The sequence below is a fragment of the Plodia interpunctella genome, chromosome 21, assembly GCF_027563975.2.
Source record: "Plodia interpunctella isolate USDA-ARS_2022_Savannah chromosome 21, ilPloInte3.2, whole genome shotgun sequence".
Classification (NCBI taxonomy): Eukaryota; Metazoa; Arthropoda; class Insecta; order Lepidoptera; family Pyralidae; genus Plodia; species Plodia interpunctella.
The window spans coordinates 1,315,894-1,341,062 of record NC_071314.1 but is presented as its reverse complement, the minus strand read 5'-3'; the positions used below and the strand labels follow the sequence as shown (position 1 = coordinate 1,341,062).

Genomic DNA, 25,169 nt, shown 5'->3' with positions numbered 1-25,169 from the left:
ATTAATTTCGCTACAACTTTTGAACGGCTGAACCGATTTTGACCAAACATATCTAGCATAAAAATTAGCAATTAAATAAAAAAAAAACCTCATCCAAAAATTTCACCCGTTGATGTGCTACGGTGCCACGTACACAGACAGGCAGACAGCGGTCAAACTTATGACTCTTCTTTTTGGGTCGGGGATTAAAAAAACAACAATTTCGTACAACTTTTCGGCCCATCTCATACAAAGCGGCATATTGGGCCTTTCAAAAGATATTAGCACGCTCCCGTTTCGTCCCGTGTATTTCTAATACTTCTCTTTCTTGTAAAACTGAAACGAAATATATAACGATAACGAACAGTTTTTTCTGTCTACGATTAATATGTGAGTTTAGAAGTTGTGGCAACCCTACATGTATGACGTTTATGGCGCTAGAGCAAGCGCCGAAAGTAATGCATTATTTTTGTAAAATTGCCTAGACAAATAATTTCTTTTGCTGTGTGCACCAAAAGGCCATGGCCAATGGCCAAGGTATTTAAGTCTAGACAACTATTCTTTATCTTTTTTAAGAAAACACACTTGTATTTCACCTTATTGTGTCGACCCGCGGCGGTGCATTGGCTCCTTTCTCCTGCTTTAGGAAATCATGAGTCTGTACTAATGTTTTAATAAATAAATGCTATAATAGCTCTTGTTTTTTTACTGTATTTCGTTAATTTATAAGGCGAACTTAAACCTAAAATTGTCTACCAGACAACTGACAGTTGTCGAGGTATACGTTGGTTGAATTAACCCAACTAAAACCTCGGCCGATATCACAAATACAAACAAAAAACAGCTGTCTCATCCTAGATGTTAATGTGTGGCCGGCCTTAAGGAAGATATTTTCAATGAATAGTTGGGATCGATGCCAAGTCTCGGTCGATTTTCCCGTTGTCAAGGGTTACTGCTCTATCTGGCATCGAGAAGCAAGAAAAAACAATAATACTGGCCATTAAGTACGATTTATTTTTAGACAATATTAATTTTGTAATTTTTTTTCTATGTAATTTGACAGCTGTCATTTTTGTATTTTTCTTTTAACACAAAACTCTTAACGGTAACATAATTTAAGCAGGATTTTTATGTAAACATGTTATGGGAGCAATAGCAAGACGTTATACAGTAGCTTCAATTACGCAAGTTATGTAATTGATAAATAGCAGATATTATTTTTATAGGAACTTATACGTCAATTTGAACCATGGCAAGTTCAAGTTGAGGTTATCTTTTTTTGCCAAAAATACCATAACAAGCAATCATTATCTGCGATAAACTATATATACATTAATAAATAATGACACGATCATACAATATTCTCATCTTTATTCAAATAAAATATATTTTCTTAAATCGTCATTAATGTCTTCTTATATAAGAGTTATGCTCTTGTCGGTGGAGCATTCGCCACACCTTTCTATCCTCTGCTTTACTTTGGTCACAGATTGAGCTAGCCCCAAAGTAAGTTCGAGACTTGTGTTATGGGATACTAACTCGACTCGAAGTATTAGAAATACACGGCTTTACTTTGGTCTTGATATGTCACGCCTACATTTTTTTCTTCGTTTAACTCTTCCACGGTCTCCCTGGATCTCGTGAAATAACCCAAACGTCACATATGGATTGAACGTCGAAAATTTACTTAAAATCAAGTCTATTGGCGAATTCCGATCAATCCTCTTTCAGTTCAGTCGACTGTACCATGAGTGCTATTATACTTAACACTTGCATCGTTTTACTATGTTGCTAAATTGCATAAGGTAATTGCATGCACCTCGTGCCAAGATGGACCTGTCTATATGTGTATAGTATATTCAAATTAAAATTCAAATTCAAAATTCTTTATTCAATTTAGGATGATATACATCACTTATTGACGTCAAAAATTACTTAAACTAAGTCTACTGCCGGCTTCCAAAGCGCAGGTGAAGAAGAAGCGGCGCAACAAACTTCACCGCAGCCTTTTCTCCAAGGACGTCAATTAACAAATATAGGTCTTATACATATATTAGAAATTAGGAGGACGAATTTACATCATTATTAAAAATGACAAAATTTGAATGAATAAATAAAATAAAAGTTGAATTTTTCAATAAAATTATTGAAAATTGTCACACAAAATATACATATATTTATAAAATAAAAAGCTAAATGTACAACACGTACGTAATATTATCATAAACCAATTACGATTAGATGTGTATACAAAGTGCAGTTAAAATCGAAAGTAGGAAACCGAGTGGCCCGAAAGCGCTACGATTTTGATAAAATTTTGTGTGGGAAGAGGGGTAAAATAGAGGTTATAAAATGTTTCAAATTTTTTAAACGGGGATTGAGATTGTTGGAGTCAAGTAAATATTGTTATGAAAACCATTCAGTTTTCTTACAAAAACTTTTAATTTACTATTTATTATTACACATGGCCTTTATAAATAAATAAATATCTATCTGGATCTCAATTAAATTATAATTTTAACTTGCACAGTGATTACAGATTAATAGCATAGAATCTATACTAAGTGCTTACGCATTTTTTTTTACAAAGACAGATTATTTATTTGCAAAAACATAAGTTTTTTTTACAATGTGGTGTTAAAAGAAAAAACTTAATCTTACGTGTTTCACCGTTCACAGGTATGCAAATTTAAATGGAGAGGATCCCACAAAACAAAATCGAATAAATAAAAGTAACTAAATTTTTATCTGAGTCTATAATTAAAAAAATCGTTCAAATTATAATAATAATAACATTTATCAATCAACAAGGACCTGAGGTGCTTTTTAAATAAATTTCGTTTCAATGTCATTTATATTTTTCGGAAATAAATGAAATGATAAAAATATTATTTTGACTAAACGGAAATTGGTATCAATTGTTACCTAGGTAGGTAGTTAGGTACGCGCAGGCGCAGTGCAATGTCGTATGAATCTACATACTAGGTCACACACGGGTGCTAACAACCTATTGTTTTCCAACCGATATTGCAAGTAATGTAGCCGGAATATTTTTTGTGGCGTGCGGTTCCGCCCTAGAATAGAATCACTCCATATCCTGTCCCGTGAATGTCGTACGAGGCGGCTAAGGGACGCCTAGACTCAGCAGCTTGTACGGGATTGAACTTTATTGCTTAAATAAAAGATGCAACTTCCTTATTATTATTAGTATTAATCCAATAATTTAGATTTACTTGATAGGCATTACTTGATAATTGCATTTCCAAGGAGACGGTTGAAGTCAGGCAGACGGCCGGTCGATCAATAAATGACAACCGAATTTTCAAAATTTTAAGGTTTTTTTTTATGCTGACCCAGGCTACGCGCCGAGACAACCTCGAACGCAACCAGAGATATAGGAGAGTAGCCGGAATATTTTCAAAATTCTTTATTGCTGCGTGCCGGGACTCTGCTCCGGTGGAAATTCTGGGATATAAGGTACCTTGTATGTTTATATGTTAGCTATTATATGCGACCCTGGTAGGTCCCAAGAGGCATAGCATTTTACGTGTGATTATGGCGACAATGATCCTAGTTGGTCGAATAAAAGATTATTCTAATATTATTATTATAAGAAATAAATAACCTGAAAACATTGGACATAAAATAATACTTAGTGAATAATGACATTAATTAGTTTTTTTTTGCAATCATTTAATTACACAGAACGATATAGACAATATAGAACATAACCCTGTCACAATCACATAATATGCTAAACTCACAAAGGCTAAAAATAACCCAATGGTCTTCATAGTCTTAAAATTAGAAAAAAAAATATTCGCAGCTACTTGTCCACGACAGATCTGGCCCAATGTCACTAATACAAGGTTGCGTCTAGCTTCCTTGAGATATAACCGGATTGAACCAGTTGATAGTGGAACAAATAAACAAAATAACACATTTCCGCGGTGTTTTTTCAGGTTTTATACTTGTAATATTGGTTGTGGGCTATATCAGATAAATATCGAAATGGCCAACACTGCACGTCAAGATAATATTAAATTTTCATTACATAATGTAAGAATAAATAAATTTTGTCTTCTTTCTAACCACATTGGATCTTCTAGTCGTTCGTACAATTCCATATTAACGAAAATAAAAGTTAACTATATGTTGGTACACAGCAAGCAGGAGAATATCTTTCAAAACTATCTGTCATAAACCATTCGTTCAAAACTGAAATTGCGGAGTTAGTCGATTCATGGTTTGACTTAATATACATGGATCAAATTCACGCCTACGATAAACATTGAACTTTTTATCAATTCCACTTACATACACATAACAAACACTGATACCTTTTATAATAAAATTACAAGTTGATCACACGGTTCATCTCAGCTCAAATTAACCTCACAAGATAATTTTTACTGCATCCATATTATCATTAAGTTGATAAGAAATGCGGAGCGTGACGCAATATTTTTGAAAAATATAATCATTAAATCCATTAATGACTTTATGTTATCCTTGACTCCGATCTTTGAAACCTTTACAAGAATTACAGTAGTGCCTACCAGTAATAATTTAGTCGATTTAAAGTCATGTAATTTTATTATACTAAAGTCAAGTATTGAGGAAGTGTCCTTACTTATTTTTATTGGAGTACCTCAGGGAAGTAACCTGGGCCCAACTTTAATGGATCTACGTAGTTTGAATCAGTAACTGGGCGCAACCGTATAGACGTCCCATATATGTAATGTTATTACCTACTGTACTTTATGTTGTGATAGATGCCTTTGAAGACATATCACGTGTGTGTTTTAATTATGAAGAAGTTATTTAACCCCAATTCAAACACGGTATTTCTTTCTCACGATTAGCATTTAACGCTTTGTTCCTGAAAAATTGTTACATGGTGTATTATTCAGACAGGTGTACTGGAAACATTGCTTAAAACTGTATTTAACATATTAATGTAAAACCTAACATATTTTTATTTACTTTTACTCCTATTATAAAAGTGGTAGTGCTTTATCTGATGATACCTCTCAAAGTCGATACATCCTATTTAATATATGACAATCTTGGCCACCAATATCATAAGCCTAATTTCCAACTAAACGTGGTGTTTATTCTTCTAAAGTTTCACGACTTATGTCGCTGGCTCCACCTTGAGGGATAAATACGTGATACTTTATCTGTATTTTAAGACACCTTAGCGACAGACGATGAAGCAGATAATATCATATATCAGACACGCAGCCACAGCCGCGCACTAAACGCCTAGTTTACATAAACATACTAGTATTACAGACTAACAGCTCTGTAACGAGAGCCGCATGACTCTGTTTACCGACGATGATCTGAGCATCAGTTTTCCTTATGCAAGGTGTTTGATAAGCTTAGTCAATGCATTCAAACACCGTTATGGAAACTACTAGAAATCGGTTGTCATTTTAAATTTTGTGTTCATTTTATTTATGATACACTACGCTTGTTTCTTGTATTTTGATTTGTCTTTGTGTGAAAATGTTTCATATAATTCTACTAATATTATAAATGCGAAAGTTTTTGAGTATTTAAGTATGTGTTTATGTATGTTTGTTACTCTTTCACGCAAAATCTACTCGACGAATTGTTATGAAATTTGGTACATGGGCAGATTATAACCTGGAATAACACATAGCGTACTTTTTACCCCGAAAATCCCACGAGAGCGCCCGTGGCGCAGATAATATAAAATATATTTATTACCCATGAAAATTCGCGTACAAAAAGTTCGTTGATCCAAAAAAATAAATAATAACGAATTGGCTATATAAGAGCACAATCTCTTCCGATCTTTAGGTACTAATAAAAAAAAAACAGAAAAGTATTCATATCATATAATTTCGTTTCGCTTATTCCAGTTATAAACCAATTAGTGTCCACTGTGCGTCCCCTATTCTAAAGGTAACCTTGATTTTGAGTTCTAGCAATACAAAACTTCCGTCATAGACAACATAACTTTTCTCGGCACCTCCTTCTTTATTGTTGTTTATATTTCGTAATCTGTCGCAATTCGTAAATGTCTGACATTAAGGAAACCGGTCATCTGTCTGAACGTCTTTTCTTTCATTTTATCTCCACTCTCAAATATTTATTTTGTTGTTGTATCACTAGTGTGACCTTTAAAATGTTTGTTATTAAGCTTAAATCTGACATATTTTTGACCACGATCGCGCGCATATTAAAGAAAAATATAGTATTAATCCATTGTTTCCACGAGAATTCATTATAGCGAGACATTTTTGTGCTAGTGGTTCAATATTACATTTCTCAAATAAGCAAAAAAATTCTCACTTTGATATTTGACCAGACGAAAATACGATATTTGAAAACAACAGACAGTGTCGCTTCTTTATTGATATACAATTCTCTCTCAATTCTTCTTCTCGATTGGCACATCTGGCATAAACTTTTATGCGACGAACATAGAGGCGAATTTGCAATGTATGTTGCTAGCTTTATGTGCTGTTCACTGTACGTTTGCCTGTCATTTTGCAATGCACATGCAATAAGTATCCTTGATGGAATAAACGATGTGACTTACTTTCGTCGACATAACTCAACATGTTAGGTTACGATTAGTATTAGCTGTATATCTACACTAATCTTTACTGCAACGATCTCTTTCATTCTCACATGTTCCCCCGTAACGATACGAAGCCCAGGGTCCGCGTAAAAATTAAATATATTATCTTACTCTGAAATTAATGTCGCACGGTAAGACAATGATAAAAAACATATCCCGAATCCAAAACTGTCATCCCTGACCCTCGAGAAATCATTAAAATAATTCTGGATATTTTAAAACGTGAATTTAAAACCCGTGCCAAGGCAACGATATCGAAAATAAATTTTTGTCGTATTCATTTAAATATAACATCGAAAAAATACGCGTAAAGATCTTATACTCGTATCACACTGCTACCGCACCGCCCCTAACCGACAAGATGACGTTCATTAGAAAGTGAGCTTTAAGGCGTCCACTGAAGACATACTTTACATTGTCAAGACGAAAACTGACAGTGAGCAGTCTGCTAATTAGTTGTCAATGTAAAGTATGTTTACAGTAGACGCTTTAAAGTTCACTTTTCAATTAACGACATCTTGTTGATTTGTAGCAGTACGGTTAGAGTGTGCCGTGACCTTAACCTTATAAGGCCATTAAAAATCGCTTAAAATACTAGTTACTGACAAGTGACTTTACCCATCAAGTACAGAGATTGAGGTCTGCCGAGGTTTTTCCTATATAATACAACATGGAGTTCTTCAAAAAGAGCATGAAAAACTTCATTCAGAGTCTGTTACTCGTGCGACACGCAGGGGGCGTTTGTAGACTAGAAAAAAAAAACTTTGAAAATTGGACTGATTTTCGTTTTATTTTGTATCCAAAATATGAAAGTCAACAAGAAGTCATTTGTTATCTTGACCACAAATTTTAATGAACCAAACTTAAAAGTTCAAACATGATATGCTATCAGTTGATATCTGTCACGCACACAATTCGGCGCATAGTTCCCACCCTAGAATATGAACGTGGACCGTGGATGTCGTAAGAGGTCATTGAAGTTAAGCCGTGATAGGTACAACTAATAGACGACAACAAAGAGGATTGACATCGGCAGGCTTTCCGGTTCCCGCTATGTCTTGTCCCGTGTCCCGCGACACGTACCGTTCTTTTCCGGCAACGTGTTCCGTGCCATTGCCCGAAACGTGTCCCGCTCCATTTCCTGCAACGTGTCATCTCATCTCTTGTTGAATGCGTAAAATATTTCGTCTTATAGTAATTTATAAAATAAAATCGAAATCAAATATATTAAAATATATGTATAGATAAACTAGGTTTCACATTTAAATAATTTGGAAAAAACAAAAATAACACTTAAAAGTAATTACCCATCGACACGAACCTATAACCTCTACACGTGAGCTCAAGAGGTGAAGGCATGACATAATTGTGTTTCTGATAAAAATGTAACAGATAAACGTAAAGCATAACCGTGTTATCGTAATTGCATTTGTAAATAGAGGCTCTGACATTGACCCTTATGGTGCGATATATCTTTTGGGGGTAATAAAAACGAATCGTTTATCAATCTGCAAAAATGTTATGGAAATGTTCGACTCGATAAGTGTACTAGAAAAATCCAGTAATGGATCAATAAAACATAACAATATTTTGTATTTAATAACTTCGCTCCCGCGGGAATTTTGAGATAAAATATAGACTATAGCAATCTTGGATAATGTACCTTTCTATTGGTGAAAGAATTTTTGAAATCGGTTCGGTAGTTTCAAAGATTACTCGCCTCAAACATACAAAATCACAAACTCACAAACGCTTACATCTTTATAAAGTACTAGATGTTGCCCGGGGCTCCGCTCCCGTGGGAATTTTGAGATAAAATATAGACTATAGCAATTTTGAATAATGTACCTTTCTAATGGTGAAAGAATTTTTGATATCCGTTCAGTAGTTTCGGAGGTTACCCGCCTCGAACATACAAACTAACAAATGCTTACCTCTTTATAATAATAGTATAGGTAGATAAATAAATATTTAATTTGAATATGATCTATTTAATTAATGTATGATAAATGTACTAAATAGATTTTGAGGTTAAGTGATAAATTTGAATGATAAAGGAAAGAAAAATTCGTAAAATAAATTGTAATGATTACAAATAGGTTGAAGGAGATAAACTTATTTGAGAAAAAAACATCTGATGTGTGAAATGAAGAAGGCAATGGCAAACCATTCCATTAATATTGCCTAGAAAGTTGTTGTGTTTGTTAATGACTTCGCTAAGAGGTTATTACGATTGTAAGATAAAGTATTCTACCGCCGACGTCCAAAAGTAGCTGAAAATTTCACCTCAGCATTTTCTTCAAAGACGTCAATTCAACAAACAGTTCTTGTAAGCATACGTAGGGTACATATTTTTCAACTGCGCCAAAGTTTAAACTAGCTACTTATATATTGAAATAGAGAAATCATCAAATCTAATGACGCATGCTAACACTTCGCTTCCCAATCTATTTATAACTGCACCACGGCAAGTTGCATACAGATTTGTGGAGTTCTGAAATTTCTTGAATTAAAATTAGTCCGTGACTCAATGGAGAAGGAGGACATTGTTCTCTGACAAAGGACTTGAAGGACGACGAATAAATATAAAGAGCCATGTTTACACAGTTCATTGTACTATCATTTTCATCTGTTCATGATCCATATAAAGGCTTCCAGATTATCTTAGTTGGAATTAATCACTCATAAAAATTGTTTTGCTAAGGCAGGCAGGCTAGGGCAATTGCAGGCTAGATTTTGTTCAAGTCGCCTAAAGGCATGATATGACTTACGGCTGCCACCTCACTCTCACGTACACACAACACTAGTGAACTAAATTGTCAACCAGTGTGCAGGTTTCCTCACGATGTTTTCTTTCATCGGTAGCAAGTGGTGGTCTATGAAAACTACTATACATATGCGCGTAAGATTGCGTTTTCTTTGCATTGTATGGAACTATATGAGACGTGTCACACTGGCCGCGTGCGCGTACGCTGACAATTCTATACACGTTACGCGCACTCTTACTCGTATGTGCTGCGTACGTATTCAGTAGCCTTTATGCTCAATATAACTGGCAATGTTATTGCACGTCACAGATTTACGCGTAACGCACATATCGTCGACGTACGCTTACAATCCCTGTTATTTAAATAATGCATTTTTTCAGTAAACAACAGTGATGGTTGATGTTGAATCTTCTTGGAAAGCATACAATTGATGTAATGTGAGATGAAACTCAATACCGATCGTAGACACAGAAAATTATAGACGTCATGATAGATTTCCATTTCGCTCGTAAGAAAGAGGAAGACGCGTATTAAAATTACACGAAAAGAATCAGCGAACCAACGCGGCTTAACTAGACTAGACCCGAAATTGTTTTGTTTATTAACTTTGTGTTTCTTTCTTATCCCAAAAATCTCCAGAGTCATATCACTAAATTATTACAACTATCAAAAAAAATATTCCTCTTCATCACTGAAGGAAAACTGATTCCTTAGATTCCGCTATATTTTATACATCTATACTATTACTATAAAGAGGTAAGCGTTTGTGAGTATGTTTGAGGCGGGTAATCTTCGAAACTACCGAACCGATTTCAAAAATTCTTTAACCATTAGAAAGGTACATTATCTAAGATTTGCTGTAGGCTATATTTTATCTAAAAATTCCTACGGGAGCGAAGCCCATTTAGTTATTTATATTTTCCTACAGCTATGGTTGCGACAATTTTTCCTTGAAACAGCGACTATCGGCTGCAAAATTGCATTTATAGTAATTATACTAGCTCTTGACACAGTCATGACGTGATAATATCGTGCACTTCACTTGAATTTATCTCAATTACTGGGTATCATTTAGATAGCATGGTGGTTAAGGAAATTGACCTCAAGACTGATTGCCGATCAAGATTTTCTTTTGTATTAACTAAGTTAACTAGCCTAGTTGTGCGTTTTTATTATGTTTGTGGGAATAACGAGGTAATAAGAAAACTGTGCTATTCCTGGTTCTTCTCCCCGTGTATCTTTCATCAATATCCTTCCAGTAGATATTGATGAAAGATACACTTCGCTTGATTAAACTCTCACTCGTATCCATATTCTTTTATCGTCTAAGGCTCTACAGCCGTGGACGTATTAATAAATCTAACCGTTTCCAACCTTTATTTATTTATTTATTCAAACTTTATTTACCAATATGGTACAAAGGGCGGACTTAAATGCTATTAGTATTATTTACCAGTCAGCCTTCGGGAAAATCTGGAAGATCTTTATCCATACTTTTGTGTTTATAATATTCGTGGATCTTGTTTATTCCTTTTTGAAGCAAATTAGGGAATAAGTTCGAATATTATTGTCTTATGTTCAACTTAAAGTTTTTACCAAAGATGGTTCGTGTAATATTATTTTTCTCCATTAGCACATGGTACACGATTTTAACAAGTTGTGAATCTTGGAAATTCACAGCCATATTGTCGTAATGACCTTAGCACCCGCGCATACGTATAAATGTAAAACAATCTTTGACGTTGACGTTATTTTGAAATAAATATCAAAGTCACCCGCCGCGTTATTGTATGCTAAACGACGTCTAAGAACAAGATTTTCCATTTTGCCACGCAATACATATACTTTTACGTCAGGTAATGTTGTGTTAGATTTAACATGGTCTGTGTGACTGAGGTGCCGTCCAGTCTATAGCTGTTATCGTGTCCCAACTGCTCAAATTATTGCACGATGACGTAAACGAGGCCAAATATAGAGACATAGATGAAGCCACATATCGGTCGAAGATTGTATGATAGCCATTCTGAATCGACAAGAATATTTTAAATTAACTCTCCTCTCATAATCAAAATCAAATCACTTATTCAGAAATTAGGCCTTCACAGGCACCTTTTCACGTTATATTCTAAATTAAATTATATTTACCAAAGCTACAAACTACTAGCATTTCGGAACGACCACTGCTGAGAAGAAATGCCGAAAGTAACTCATTCAAAAAGTGGTGGTCCCTATCATGCCAGAAGGGCTGTTATAGTTATATGTTCTACTGATTGGTCCCTCAGCCGCTCTGGGTTTTATACTTCCTATGATTTTGCATAGTTCGATGTGCTTTTCACTGTACATCTATACCTGTTTGGTAATATAATATCCAGATGTCGTAAAAATAAAGCGATATATTGCTTGGAATATAAATCCAAACGACCGACTTCCACTTATCCTACAGAATTGAAATTTTCAACGTCTTTTCAATTTGTATGACAAGAAATAAATAAATACATATATTGAGCTAGCCCCAAAGTAAGTTCGAGACTTGTTATGGGATACTAACTCAATGCTAACTTATGATGAGTGTGTCCTTAAGATGGTGTACATATGATCGGCTCCCGACGAGGGATAACCAGTTTACTGCACAATCATAATTTTTCTGCCATGCTTGTCCTAATCCTAACAAATATTATAAATGCGAAAGTAAGTTTGTTTGTTACCTCTTCACGCTCTATCTACTCAGCCAATCTTCTTGAAATTACGCATACATATAGTTTGAGGTATGGAGAAGTATATAGGGTACCTTTCATCCCGAAAAAATAACTGTTCTCATGGGACGGGTAAAGGTGCGGGGATCAGCTAACATGCAATAAAATCTCTTACTACAATCAAAGCTTGTGTTAAAAATAATCGAAATCTAATATGAAAACAGAAGGCCGGTGCACGGCCAATCCTCTGACGCAAATCCAAAATACCGTCAGTGTGGCCACCTTAATACAGTTACATTGAAATGAACCAGTAATCAATTCGGAACAAAAAATAGAGCACTGAATTTGTTATCTCGCTCCAATAACAGGTGCTAGATAGTGACAGGTATAGTGAAGATAATGTTTAATTGTATTCCTCAAATTTATGGACTCTGGTATATTTTTACTCGACTTTGGACGGATATTATGTAAATTTCGTCAATTATCGCGATCTTTTCTTTATTTTTTTTAACTATCTTTTGCCCGCGGCTTCGCTCGCGTAAATTTTCCACGGAAACAGTTATTTTTCCGGCATGAAGAGTACCCTATGTCCTTCTCCATACTTCAAAATACATGTAAACGCACGAAATAAACGTGGGGGAGGTCGCGGGCTAAAGCTAGTCATACAAAAGGGAATCGGAACATATGTGCAATTCCAGTCGGTGCGCTGAACGGAATACCTCCGTGATGCCCGCTCCACACTATCGCGGACCTGTTCGAACTTAGCGGATTCTGTATACATTGCTGGTTTTTCATTGCGGTAAATAAAATCACTCGTACAAACCACGCAATGTTCATGAATTCGCAGCATCTATCATAAGTTCGTAATAGTGGGACCGGCATGGATAAAAGAAATATTTTATTCATGGTATCGAACGAAAACATGATAATTTTATTTTCATAATTAGCAAGTTAAAGATTAACCAATCAACAATAACTACATTGTAACTGTAATCATAATCGTTATACTTATTGTGGTTAATTTTAACATCAGCCGAGCCTCTGACGTCACACGATTATCTAAAAATGTATATTTTTTTACTCTTGACGACTCAATCTTATGTCAAAGCAATAAAGCTGATATTTGCAGGGCTGCAAAGATGAATTTTAATTAAAAGTTTAATTAAAGTGTTTAATAGTAATTTACATCATTGTTATATTTAAACATCGCAAATTTCCGCATAGTTGTTTCAATAAAATTGTGATTTTGACTCAATTGTCGAAACAATAATTTTTTCATAGATTGTTTTGACAGATATATAGATGCGTGAGTTCATATTTCTTAGGTAATATAAGCTGTGTAACATCGAGTTTTTTTTATTGTTTTTTTAATTTACTAACCCACAAGCAAAACTAAAGACCAGTTCACAATATAGAAGAGAAAAACGTACTTTTAAAACATATATATATAAATTTCCTCTGGTGTAACCGGCTCTAAGAAAAGATCCCAAAATTTGCGCGGAAGTTTTGAATAAGTTTTATATAGCTTCTTCCAATGATCTAAATAGGCAAATGAAGCCTTGATTTTAGCATTGTTCCAAAAATATACATTGCTGGTTTTTCATTACGTTAAATAAATAAATTCTACTTCTTTTATAACTTTTTCGTGTTAAATAGAAGTTTCAATCTGCAATCTCGATTTGGTATGCAAGGGACTTACTTGATGTATTTTTTTTAATTTATAAAAAAAATAAATTTATAATATAACGACTACGAACCCTAGACTTCGGGGCGTCACTGTTCCGAATGTAACCACGCGACGGGAGAGAGATTTGTATACGTTTTATTAAAAGTCTATTTTTTGTCCCACTGCTGGGAGAAGTATGCGTCTAATTTTGAATGTTAGGTAAACTGATATTGTGTTTGATTAATTATTTAATTTAATTATTACTAGCGGCCCGTCCTGGCTTAGCTCGGTTAAAAATATAATAAATCATGCGCCTACATCTTCCTCAGGAATCACACTATCTATTGGTTAAAACAGCACGAAAATCCGTGCAGTATTTTGTGAGTTTGCGAACAGACAGACAGACAGACAGACAGACGCTTCAGAGGACTTTGTTTTATACAATGTACTATATGTATCTTGGAAAATAAAGATTTGAGAAGAGAAGTTTTGCAAATATTCTAGATTTTGCATTGGAAAAAAAAACTGAAAGTCCTTTGCCCAGCAGTGGGACGCAACAGGTTAATAAAAATGTATCTTGTATGAAAATAGTGACAAAAAAAAAAATTCTACATTCCATGTATTATATCGCCCTGTTGGAAATGACTAAAATGGTCAGCCAAATTCGTGTTGTTTAATTTTATAGTTTTTATGATTAGCATAGTTTACTGTACACTTGGATGATGTATTACACATTAATACACATTTAATTACTTTTGTTTTATTGTTACAGCTTTGATTGTAAAGTTTTGCGTCTGTTAAACTCCTTGTTATTCATTGTCGTTGAACTATTATGCTCCACGCTCTCGCCGAACTCGGACACACGCCGACGCGAATTCGTGAACATTGCGTAGTTAGTATGAGTGCTTTTATTTACCGCAATGAAAAACCAGCAATGTATACAGAACCGCCAAGGTTTGGCAAACTGTTCGACGACAATGTGGCTGCTGGCATTAAAATTATTCCAAATTTTCGTTGTACCTTTAGTCGTACAGTCCACTATAGGTATAATGTTACACAAAGACATTTCATGTAGTCTTGATAATTAATTAATTAAACACGTTATAGCTACTATTTATAAACTCGGCAAGAAATAAATTCAAGCCAGCGGAATCGTTTAGAATGTGCGTAACAAGAAACGCACGAGAAGCCTTACAAATCGAAACACAATCAAACTCACCGAATCACCTCTATTGCAACACTGAGAATTATAATTAAATACTCACTTATATATAATAATAATCCTTTATCTGGATAAACACAACACGAAAACCACTGTGTAAAAAAAGTTTTGGGTAACGTCACAGCGGACGTGCGTTGCGTCCGCTATTTCAACGCGGACTGAAGTATTTATTCATTGGTCTCCTTAAAGCAAAAGCATCTGGCTGGATGGAAGGTTTATTTTTACTTTTTTTTTTGTTATAGTTTGAATTTTTCGAAGTGCGCAGTGATAGTGGCGTGATGAACGCAGGTTCGTATGGTTCCCTTATCTTGTAGGTGACTTGCACGTGTAGCTTTTTTCGTGTTAATAAGGTTAAAATGTAAGCTTCAGACGACAACAGATAACAAACAATGTACATTCGTGAGGAAATTAGTTGAGAATAGTCTTATACGAGTAGTAGTGGTTATTTTTTCTTATCAGTGACTACGACATAGCAAAAATGTAACGTATTAATTAAATAATAAATTATGTCAATTATTCATTTTTATAAATGTGTTTGATATCTATAGATATTATATAAGGGTCGCTTTGTGTGTTTATTTTATTTGTTTGGTATTCGATAGGTACACTTCTCATATTTCTTAATAACATGAGAGGAATTTATATTCGCCTCTGTTCTTTCATTCCCATCCTCTTGTGTTGGCTTGGAAACACATAACAGTAACTGTTTAGCATGTTGTAAACCAGTTTTGTTGTTTCTTCACGTTAACTAACCAAAAATAGGGTCAGCTAGAATCTATAACGTGTCTAGATATGGGTTTAAGAAAGTGAAGGTTGCGTCGCTTCTTCTTCACCTACGCTATGGAAGTCTGTAGTAGTTGTATCTATAAGTAACTTTTCTGAGTCTAAGAGTGATGTATTACATCCAACGTTAAAAACAACCTTTTTTGGCGTGCTGACCAATTAAAAAGAGACAGAATTTAGATCCAGAAGAAGAAGGTAATATCTTTCATGATTAAATCCGTTTCGTTGAAATCCGATACTTTGGGAATATCTTGTCTCAATCCATTTCTGGGCGTAACGAAATTTTCTTAAATTTTGACCATTAATTGCTCAAAACAGAGCTCAGTGCGAGTCTGTGCAAGAGCTTCGTCAAAAGTCCGTTTTCTTTAGTAAAGATTTTTTTAGTCAAGATTGATTTTTGACTAACTAAATTTTTTTGCCATTGCAACACCAAAAATAATCGTGTAGATTGGTTGATTGGCCCAGTGTTGCCAGCCAACAGGAGACAGCGCCCTCCTTTATTTTCATCACTTTATTGATAGATTGTCCCTGAAAAAACGTGGAATAGTGAACACCATAAATTAATCAATTTTGTTTTATTATAACTGCCCAGTAGGCACCTTGAATTCTGTACTTAATATTTTTTGTCGCTATCTTTTCAATAATTTACATAGGATGTTTTATCAAGTAATGTTTTAATTTCTGTGATCAACTTCCCTCACGGTTCATTCCACTTGTTGAGAATAAATATAACAAAATGATGATATACAATCGATTCTTGGACACCAGTTCCGGTTCCTTCCTGAGCTATAGACCGTCAGAGCCCAGAGTCCGCTTTCCTACTTTGTAGGGTTCCGCACTAAAAATAAAAATTGGAACCTTTGTACGATCACTCGTGTATCTGTCTGTCCGTCGGTCTGTCACAGCCAATTTGCTCCAAATCTCCTAGACCAAATCAGGTAATATTTGATAAGATTAACATAAAAACGCATTGTAATGTATACTGAAGCAATGTGGAAAATTTCAACGCTGTAAAACAAGCGGAAATAGGTGAAATTTTAATTGTAACATTTGATTACAGACAAACAGATGTCGGAACATGTGAAACTAAATAAAAACTTGTATAACACTATTTAACTCACAACAATTCGTTTTGTATTACATGTAACTGATATTAAAAAGTGTTAATTAGAATGTTACGGTTGATAATTTGATATGCAGCGGACTATTCGGGAGGTCATTTTGATAGGTTTTCATTATTTTGTAGGTTATTGGGGCTATCTATCTATACTTGTAGACCAAAACAACAACACTGAAGTGTTAGTTCCATTGCGCTAATCTCTAAAACTATGTATACGATAAGCTATATACGAAGATAGCTTATTGTGTACAAAGTCGATGACCACTTACCTAGTTATAATATTCCAGCGACCGGTCCCGGCTTCGCTCGGGTAAAAACATCAGAAATATTACACCTAAACTTTCCTCAAGAATCACACTATCTATTGGTAAAAACCCACGAAATAAAATATACACTCCGTGTGAAAACTCACGAAGTATTGAAAATCCGTCCAGTCCGTTCGCACGGTCGTAGACAGCTCTAGTTGTCAGACCATTAACACGGATATTCTTATATGATGACACCAAGCTAGCACTTCTTGGGTTTTACTCTTCTACCAGGCTCAGGTGGAAGGAAACGGCATGTCTAGTTACACGTAATTTGTCGATTTACGGAAGATGTGGCCGTACCATCGGCGCTCTTGGAGCCTCTAGATTGTGTCCTACATCACACTTGTTACATTGCTTAAAAGAAAATTTAAAAAAAATTAATTTGCACAAATCAGGATACCGTACATGTTTATTACAGAAAGTAGAGAACAGCCTTTATTGATATTTGTGATAGCATGCAAATGTTTGCACATATAGAATACAAGTCAATAAATTAAAAGAAAAAACTTTTTTCAGAAAAGCTTTTATTTAAATGCTCCAAAAAGAAGAAAATATTTTTTTTTCTTTAAAAATTTTAACATAACATATTTTACTCAATTAAACAGGTACTAGTTTATTTACACAAGTAAACCTCGCGACAAGCTTTTATGGTCATATAAATTGTGTATAATGAGGATATAAGTTGACAGTTACAATTTTAAAGGAAAATTTTATTTTTAAATTTTTATTTATCACTGACTAGGTTTCTAAATATATAAGAATAGAATGACGTCACATTATTTTTTAAGTTACTCTCAACAAGCCCTTTCATTTGATACCCATGTTATAGAAATGCATTAAAAATAACTATTCCGCCATCTTGGATGGTCCGCCATATTGGATTTAGAATGATTGCTCATCGTGTATTGTCATCCAAACTAAACGTGTATAATTTCAACGTGCACAATTTCAGCTCAATCTGTTGAAGATTCTACTTCAAAATTGAGTAGAAAGATTCCATTCGAATAAACATACAAACATTGCAAGTTAAATAAATACTTTTAAAAAGGAAATTAAATTTATCAAATTAGAATTGCTTGGTGAGGATCATAAAAGAATCTTCTGGATAGTTCTTCTGTTTAATAGGATGGTATTACACTTCAAGCCCATCCTATCCTGTGCATATTTCGAAAATATATCGATATCTACTATTAAATGGCAATAGTTGGTCAAATCATGTCAGATACTTTTAGGCAACTTCAGAAAATACAAAAAAAAATACAAACAATTCTTGTCAAGAATTTTTTCAAAAATTTTCTCGTCATTGTATGTCATTGCCATTGGTGGTCCTAATCCCAGCGCGGGCAAATATTTCAACATGCGATCGCAGATATTAGTCTGCCGCAGGGTGCCGCAGGGTTGCCGCAGAACCGCAGGGTTCTGGTTGTGTTGTGCTCGTCTCCGTGTTTGTATCTATCGGACCCGCGAGACACGCTTAGTGCTTAGTGTAGGCTGTTTAGTCTTCATCTACCACTCTGTAAGAATCCCTATTTATTGTTTCTCCGTGATTGAAATCGTGCGTTTTAAGTGTGGTCATTATATTATTATCAATTATACCTAGTGTGTTAGGAATTACAAGATCACCTTCACTAACAGATAACGTGAAGTGACAAGTAACGGCCTCAACTGTGTTATCATGGTCTAATGTATATTTATGTGCTATGTCATAAATATGTGCTGCAAGTGGACTGGTGACAAGTAGAGATTAAATATGGCATATATGTCCAATGAGTGTGTTTTTGTTTGCATGGGAAATGTCTATTATCCTGTCTAATATAATTTGTTATGGTTTTACCCGAGCGAAGCACCTGCCAGCCTTCTTGGGACCCTACCTCGCGACGACGTGGTCGAAACCTCTTTATCAATTATAATTTTAGCCTAATTTTAAATGATTCTTGTAGTTAAATTTAATTTAATTCATACATTTTTTTTTTTTTTTTTATTATTATCACACAAAACAGATAACAACTATTACAAAAATTACATTAAAAAAAAAAAAGATATTAAAAACGGGTTGCAATCCAAAACATGTGTGTACACAAAAAACAATTAATCGAGAAAATTCTTACGGTCTAAGAGATAACCTAAAGAAGAATTCAATACAAATTTAATACAAAAAAGAAGAATTTAATACAAAAAAGGAAACTAAATATATAAGTTATTAAGTAGGTACCCTAGTTATTATGCTCCTGTAACACAGTACAGGATGTCTTTGACTATTTTAATATAGGAGCCAAGTTTTGAATTAAAAATATCAAATTCAGGGTTATCTAACATCACCTCGTTATACTGACGGGCCATCCTAACAATGGGGTTATAAAATGAGGTATTATTTTTATAAGTTTGTAAAGCGAAAAGTTTTGTTCGATTAGCCCTGCGGTTGCTATATCTAGTGTTAAAAGATAGTTGAGAGAGCAAGGAAGGAACATCAATTATAGAGTGAATTATTTTATACAAATAAATAAAATCAAAATATTTTCTGCGTGATTCCAACTTCTGTATGTTAAACATTGATAGTCTTGCCTCATAATCGAGAGCGGTACGACTCAAATGTTGACGATAACATAAAAATCGTAAGCACTTTTTTTGAACTCGCTCTATTTCATCCACATGTACCTTGTAGTGTGGTGTGGACATTTCTGAAATAAGATTACATACGAGTACGTGTACAATGCCAATTAAAGAAATATAGTAATAAAATAGTCGCCTAAAGGCATCTGACGTGACTTACGACTATCTGTCTAAATTTAACGATAAGCAGTCGCATACACACTGAATTGATCTATCAAGCGATGATACTAATATTGATAGTAAATTCTGTCTATCTCATTGTGTCAAAACAATTATTATAATATACTCATGCCAACACCATTATAGTTTTCAAGTACTGCCGATAGTGACAGATGTTTAGTTAATTATGATTACGTAATTATGATAAGTCTAATTAGTTTGAGTGTCGTCAATGAATTGTAGCTTGTTTTGTATGTTGCGTAGCGTGCAGTCGTCAACCCGTGTTGACAAAGGGGAGTATTGTTTGTCGGTCAAAGTCATAGATATCAGAATATATACGAGTCAAACTGATGATGTGAAACTAAATCTATCTATACATGCAATACTGTAAGTGGGCTATGAACAACTAAGAACAACCGTAATTATTTTTCTTTTAATATCTCCTATTATCTACCAGAAAATATGACGATATGAAAGAAAAATAATTAAGTTGTTCTTTTTGGGACTATTAGAAGCCAAAATATATATTTTTTTTATAATTTCTGTCTGTATGTTGTTGGCGCATCACGCCAATACTACTGGATGGAACTAGATACGGTATTTACAGTCGTATAGTAGATGGTCTAACTTAAAATCTGGTATAGGTGTCATGGCGATACGTTGTTCAGAACCCGAGATGTTGACAATAATAAGTAATGAGCGGACGCACGAGATGATCATCATCATATCGAGTGTGTTGCGAACGCTGGTGTCAGATTTTATTCAAGTCGCCTTAAGGCATCTGACACGACTTTTACGACTTCCCACCGCCGTCTAGTGGCAGGTAGTCGCATACACACCACTGGTGAACTAAACCGTCGACCAGTGTGCAGTCACGATGTTTGACGCACGACACGAAAACGGACGAAGCCGTGGCCAAAAGCTGGTATAGTCACAAAATAATGTGAAATGCTATATTCATCTTTAATTATTGACGAGGAAATAGAAGAAGATAAACAATAGTTACGATCTTTCTAATAATTTTAACCAAAATGAGGGCGACTTGCCACGCGCCCGCCGTGCATTATACACTATGTGAATGGGACCATTTACCCAGTGAGCACAGCGGTGAGACCGTAGATAATAGAATAATGTGAGACAATGGAAAAAATGTTCCATGTTTATGTCAATATTTTCCACAAGTTTTAGCGCGGTTATGTAAGTCTACGGATGGCAAAGTTCGTATTTTTACGGTCAATTAGAATTTATTGGTTACTGTGCCCTCGACTCGCCGGTTTGACACTGGTGACGTCATGTCTTTGATTGTCGACTTGTGATTGACTCGAGATGGGTTTTGCGCATGTGCATAAACTGGAGGCTCGATTCATCGGAACCTGGACGCCGTTAACAGCTGAGGATTAACAGAAATTTTATGCTAAGTCACTTTTTCGATCGTGAAATTTCTGAAACAATTTTAAATGTTTAAAAGAGACAATTGAACGAAGGAGAAAAAGTAAGAAAGCTGAACCTATGGGCTCCTACTCTCTATGGCTGAGGAATAACCTGGAATAAGGTACTTTTTGTCCTGAAATTCCCGCGGGAGCGATGCCCCTAGGCGTAGCTAGTATAGCACAAAACAAAGTCGCTTCCGGCTGTCTGTCCCTATATACGCTTAGATCTTTAACACAACGCAACTGATTTTGATGTGGGTTTTAATAGATAGTGGTGATTCCTGGGTAAGTTTGAGGTGTATAATTAATTGTGTCTTTGCCCGAGCGAAGTCGGGACGGGCTGCTAGTGTTTCATATAAATAACTAGCTTTTGCCCGCGGCTTCACCCGCGTGAATTTCATAGTAAAATCTCGGTCATTCTTTAAGAAAAATGATGAAGAGTATGTTTACCAATGTTAAGCTTTTTATTTTGAAAATTGTGTTAAGTTCCATACAATCTTTCACCCCCCTTTTGAAGGGGTTGAGCATTAATTTATTGTAAACAACCAAAATTTAAATTTTCAAGTCACTAACTTCAACGGTGTAGAACCTCTCATAGTGCTCACCTACACTCCCCAGGGAACTTACATACCAAATTTCAGCTTCCTATGCCCAGTAGTTTTGGCTGTACGTTGTCTGTCAGTCAAACAGTCACTCAGTAACGGAAGAGTTTTATATATATATATAGATTCTCATATACAATGTAACCAATTATTTAGTTTAGATTGTGGAGAAATAAATAATTTTTAATTGATGTAAACTCGTAAACCAAACGATTTCATTGTCATAAAAAATTACTTAATGGCCAACCATCAACTTTTCGGAACGGCACCGTAGCTCATCAACGGGTGAATCAATTTTGATACGTTTTTTTTTATTTGATAGCTAATTATTATGCGGTGGTTCTTGTTCTTAGATATGTTTGATTAAAATCGGTTCAGCCGTTCAGAAGTTGTAGGGAAATGAATATTGAAAGTCGGTGGGTTTTTAATTTGTCTAACAAATAAACTTGTGTAAAACGGTAAAAAGCTAATATCTACTCGCCCTTTTACGAAGAGGCCACGTGACGAGCCAGCTCATAAATGTTCATGACTATTTGACCTTACAGCTGCGTCTACTGTCAGTACTCCCATTAGGTTAAGTATACGCCCTTAACCTAGTAAAGGGTATGGTAATAAACGCGATTGCTTTGCATAGGGTTGTTAATGTCAAATGAAATGAAAAATCCCATGTAATAGAATTTTTTTTTTATTTGTCTAATAGATAAAATTATAACAATGTTATATAATTTCGATCATATAATAACTGCTTTGCAAAATTACCCTTTCGTAAATTTTATTGTGGTATTTTTAACCCCGACGCAAAAAGAGGGATGTTATAAGTTTGACGTGTCTGTCTGTGTATTTGTGTGTCTGTCTGTGGCATCAGCTCCCAAACGGATGAACCGATTTTCGTTTCGTTTTTTTTTTTGTGTCATAGATAATTTTATCCCGAGTATTCTTAGCCATGTTTCATGAAAATCTAGCGCTCTTAGGCCGTTAAAAAGTTGTCGTCATCATGAATATTAAAAGTCAGGGTTTTTTTTTATTTGTCTAACAAATAATTATATTATAATGCCTCTATAGAACGAAGCAAGAATATTTGCTTTGAGCCCTTTAATTTGATACCCATATTGTAGTATTCGGAAAGAAAATTGTTTTTCACAAGTCCAATGGCGTTGCTCAACCGTCATGTTTTTTTTTTTGACGTCCAGATAAAGGACGTCAAAAAAAAAACTCGGGCAGCTAAGACGAATGTGACGACACCACAATTATGTAAATCCGTTCAGCGGTTTTGGAGATATGATTATGAGGTAATAAAGAATATTGCATACAAGATACGCGCGAAAAACAATACCCTTCCTTTGCAGTCGAGTAACAATGTCCTTATCCCTTACGAGGCCACGTTTATATCTGTGACGAGTTTATTGGTGAAATTGAGATAAATAGTGTCAAGTTGCTAACACATCGTATGCTTATGAGAAGAGTTTCCTTTTACTGAATTTTACAATTTACTCGAAAATCTCCGTGGCCTAATGGTCATCATGGCGGACTGTTACACTGCGGGTCCCGGGATCGATCCCAGGTCAGATCAACATAGAAAATGATCTTTTTTAGATCTTGGATCTATATATTTTTCTTGTTATATATAGTTCTTTATATTTATATGTTACTAGCTGCGGCTCCGAAGGTTCGCTCCCGTGGGAATTTCGGGATAAAACAAACAAGCAAGCAAACTAACAAACATACTTTCACATTTATAATATTAGTTGGGATAAAACATAAAATCACTGAGTTAGTATCCTATAAACACAAGTCCCGAACTTACATTGGGGCTAACTCAATCTGTGTGATTTGTCCATATTTATTTTTAACAGACACATAACATGAAATAATTAATATTTCCTTATCAATATTTCGCACATGTAGAAGCCCTAGTTCAGTAGGGTATGTCCACACGACCACCACTCCCTTCCTACCTCGTATTTGCAATGTCATTTCGTACACCACTGTATCACTTTCAGCACAGTTGTCATGCTTAACCGGTTGTATTATGTGGAAACAGTGGGTGACAAATTAAGCCATTCCTTGTTGGAACGTTATTATAATTTAAACTGATTAACTGTTATACATATATGCTTTTTAACTTATTATTGAAAGTAATATTGAGGTGAAAACAATTCTGGAATCGAGCGGGTATTGAACCCGCGCCCCTGTCTATCCGGGACAGTGCTCTTGACCACTGAGCTATCGAGACCGTGCCAATTCGGCTGAATTAATTCATCTCTTTACGTCTCACGCCGACGTACAGTATTTTCATTAGAGAGTTGTAGGTACTCTTAACTAATCAACATACCCCACTGTTACAAGCAAGAAATTATGTTTTATTATTACAATTATTTACCTAAGACACCTGTGTGTGTGTATAAAAGTAAAGAATTTTAGCTTTTGAGTTAGAGAATTTAGCTGTATTTAATAGTTAGTTGTACCTTCATCACTATTGAGCGGATAAAATCTGTTTTTACAAGCTTTACTCCCTATTCCATCCCACTAATATTGTAAAGTTTGCGAGTATTTTTGTTACTTCTTCACGCTCAAACTACTGGGTCAATTATTATAAAATTTGATATTGAGGCAGGTGATACCTTGGATTAACACATACAATGTTCTATTTATCTAGAAATTACGAGATTCCCATAGGATTTGTTAATAAAGTCTGATAATTAAAGGCGCTTTATAAAGTAGATTTTCCTATTATTATTTAGGACATGAGCCAGCTCTACACTGTCGCCAAACTCAGACACATACCGACACGAATGCGTGAACATTGCGCAGTTAGCACGAGTGCTTTTATTTACTGCAATGAAACACCAGCAACGTACAACTTTTCGACGACTGTGTGGAGCCGGTGTTAAAAGAAAGTACGATTGATTTATTCGTGTCAAATTCAGTTGCAATATCCTAAAAAAGATTTTCAAGTAATATTTTATGAATCACTTGTACTTTGACGAGATATTCTTGTTATTGAAAGAGTGTGGGTGTGGTTGTGTGTCGTTACGTCATAACTTCCTTACACTGCACGCAAGCTGTCGCCTTCACCTTGGACCTCGCTCGTGACCTGACATCGCGTCATCGTACATAGCAAAAAAAAAAACGTCAATACTTGAAAAAAAAAAAGATTCAGTCAGAGTTGTCGTTGGTCACTGAGGGTTCTGTAAAATAAATGTTTAAAAT

The 25,169-nt window shown here is 34.9% G+C and overlaps 2 protein-coding genes across 4 annotated transcripts in view; one reads left to right on the top strand and one right to left on the bottom strand.

Annotated features, from left to right (window-relative positions):
• Positions 1-15,134, bottom strand: part of Indy (I'm not dead yet) — a 40,462-nt gene extending 25,328 nt beyond the window's left edge. For both annotated transcript variants that reach the window (XM_053761513.1, XM_053761516.1), the window contains exon 1: positions 14,991-15,134. The gene's annotated coding sequence lies outside the window, so the exon portion shown is untranslated. The remainder of the gene's footprint in view (positions 1-14,990) is intronic.
• The window catches only part of PIG-S (Phosphatidylinositol glycan anchor biosynthesis class S), a 49,743-nt gene that overhangs the window by 8,534 nt on the left and 16,040 nt on the right, over positions 1-25,169 (top strand). Inside the window, exon 2 of one of the 2 annotated variants that reach the window (XM_053761519.1) lies at positions 15,190-15,235. The exons of the other annotated variant lie outside the window; for it this stretch is intronic. Within the exon in view, the coding sequence (XP_053617494.1) occupies positions 15,226-15,235 (10 nt within the window). The 5' untranslated portion in view covers positions 15,190-15,225. The remainder of the gene's footprint in view (positions 1-15,189; positions 15,236-25,169) is intronic. 2 annotated transcript variants of the gene reach the window in all.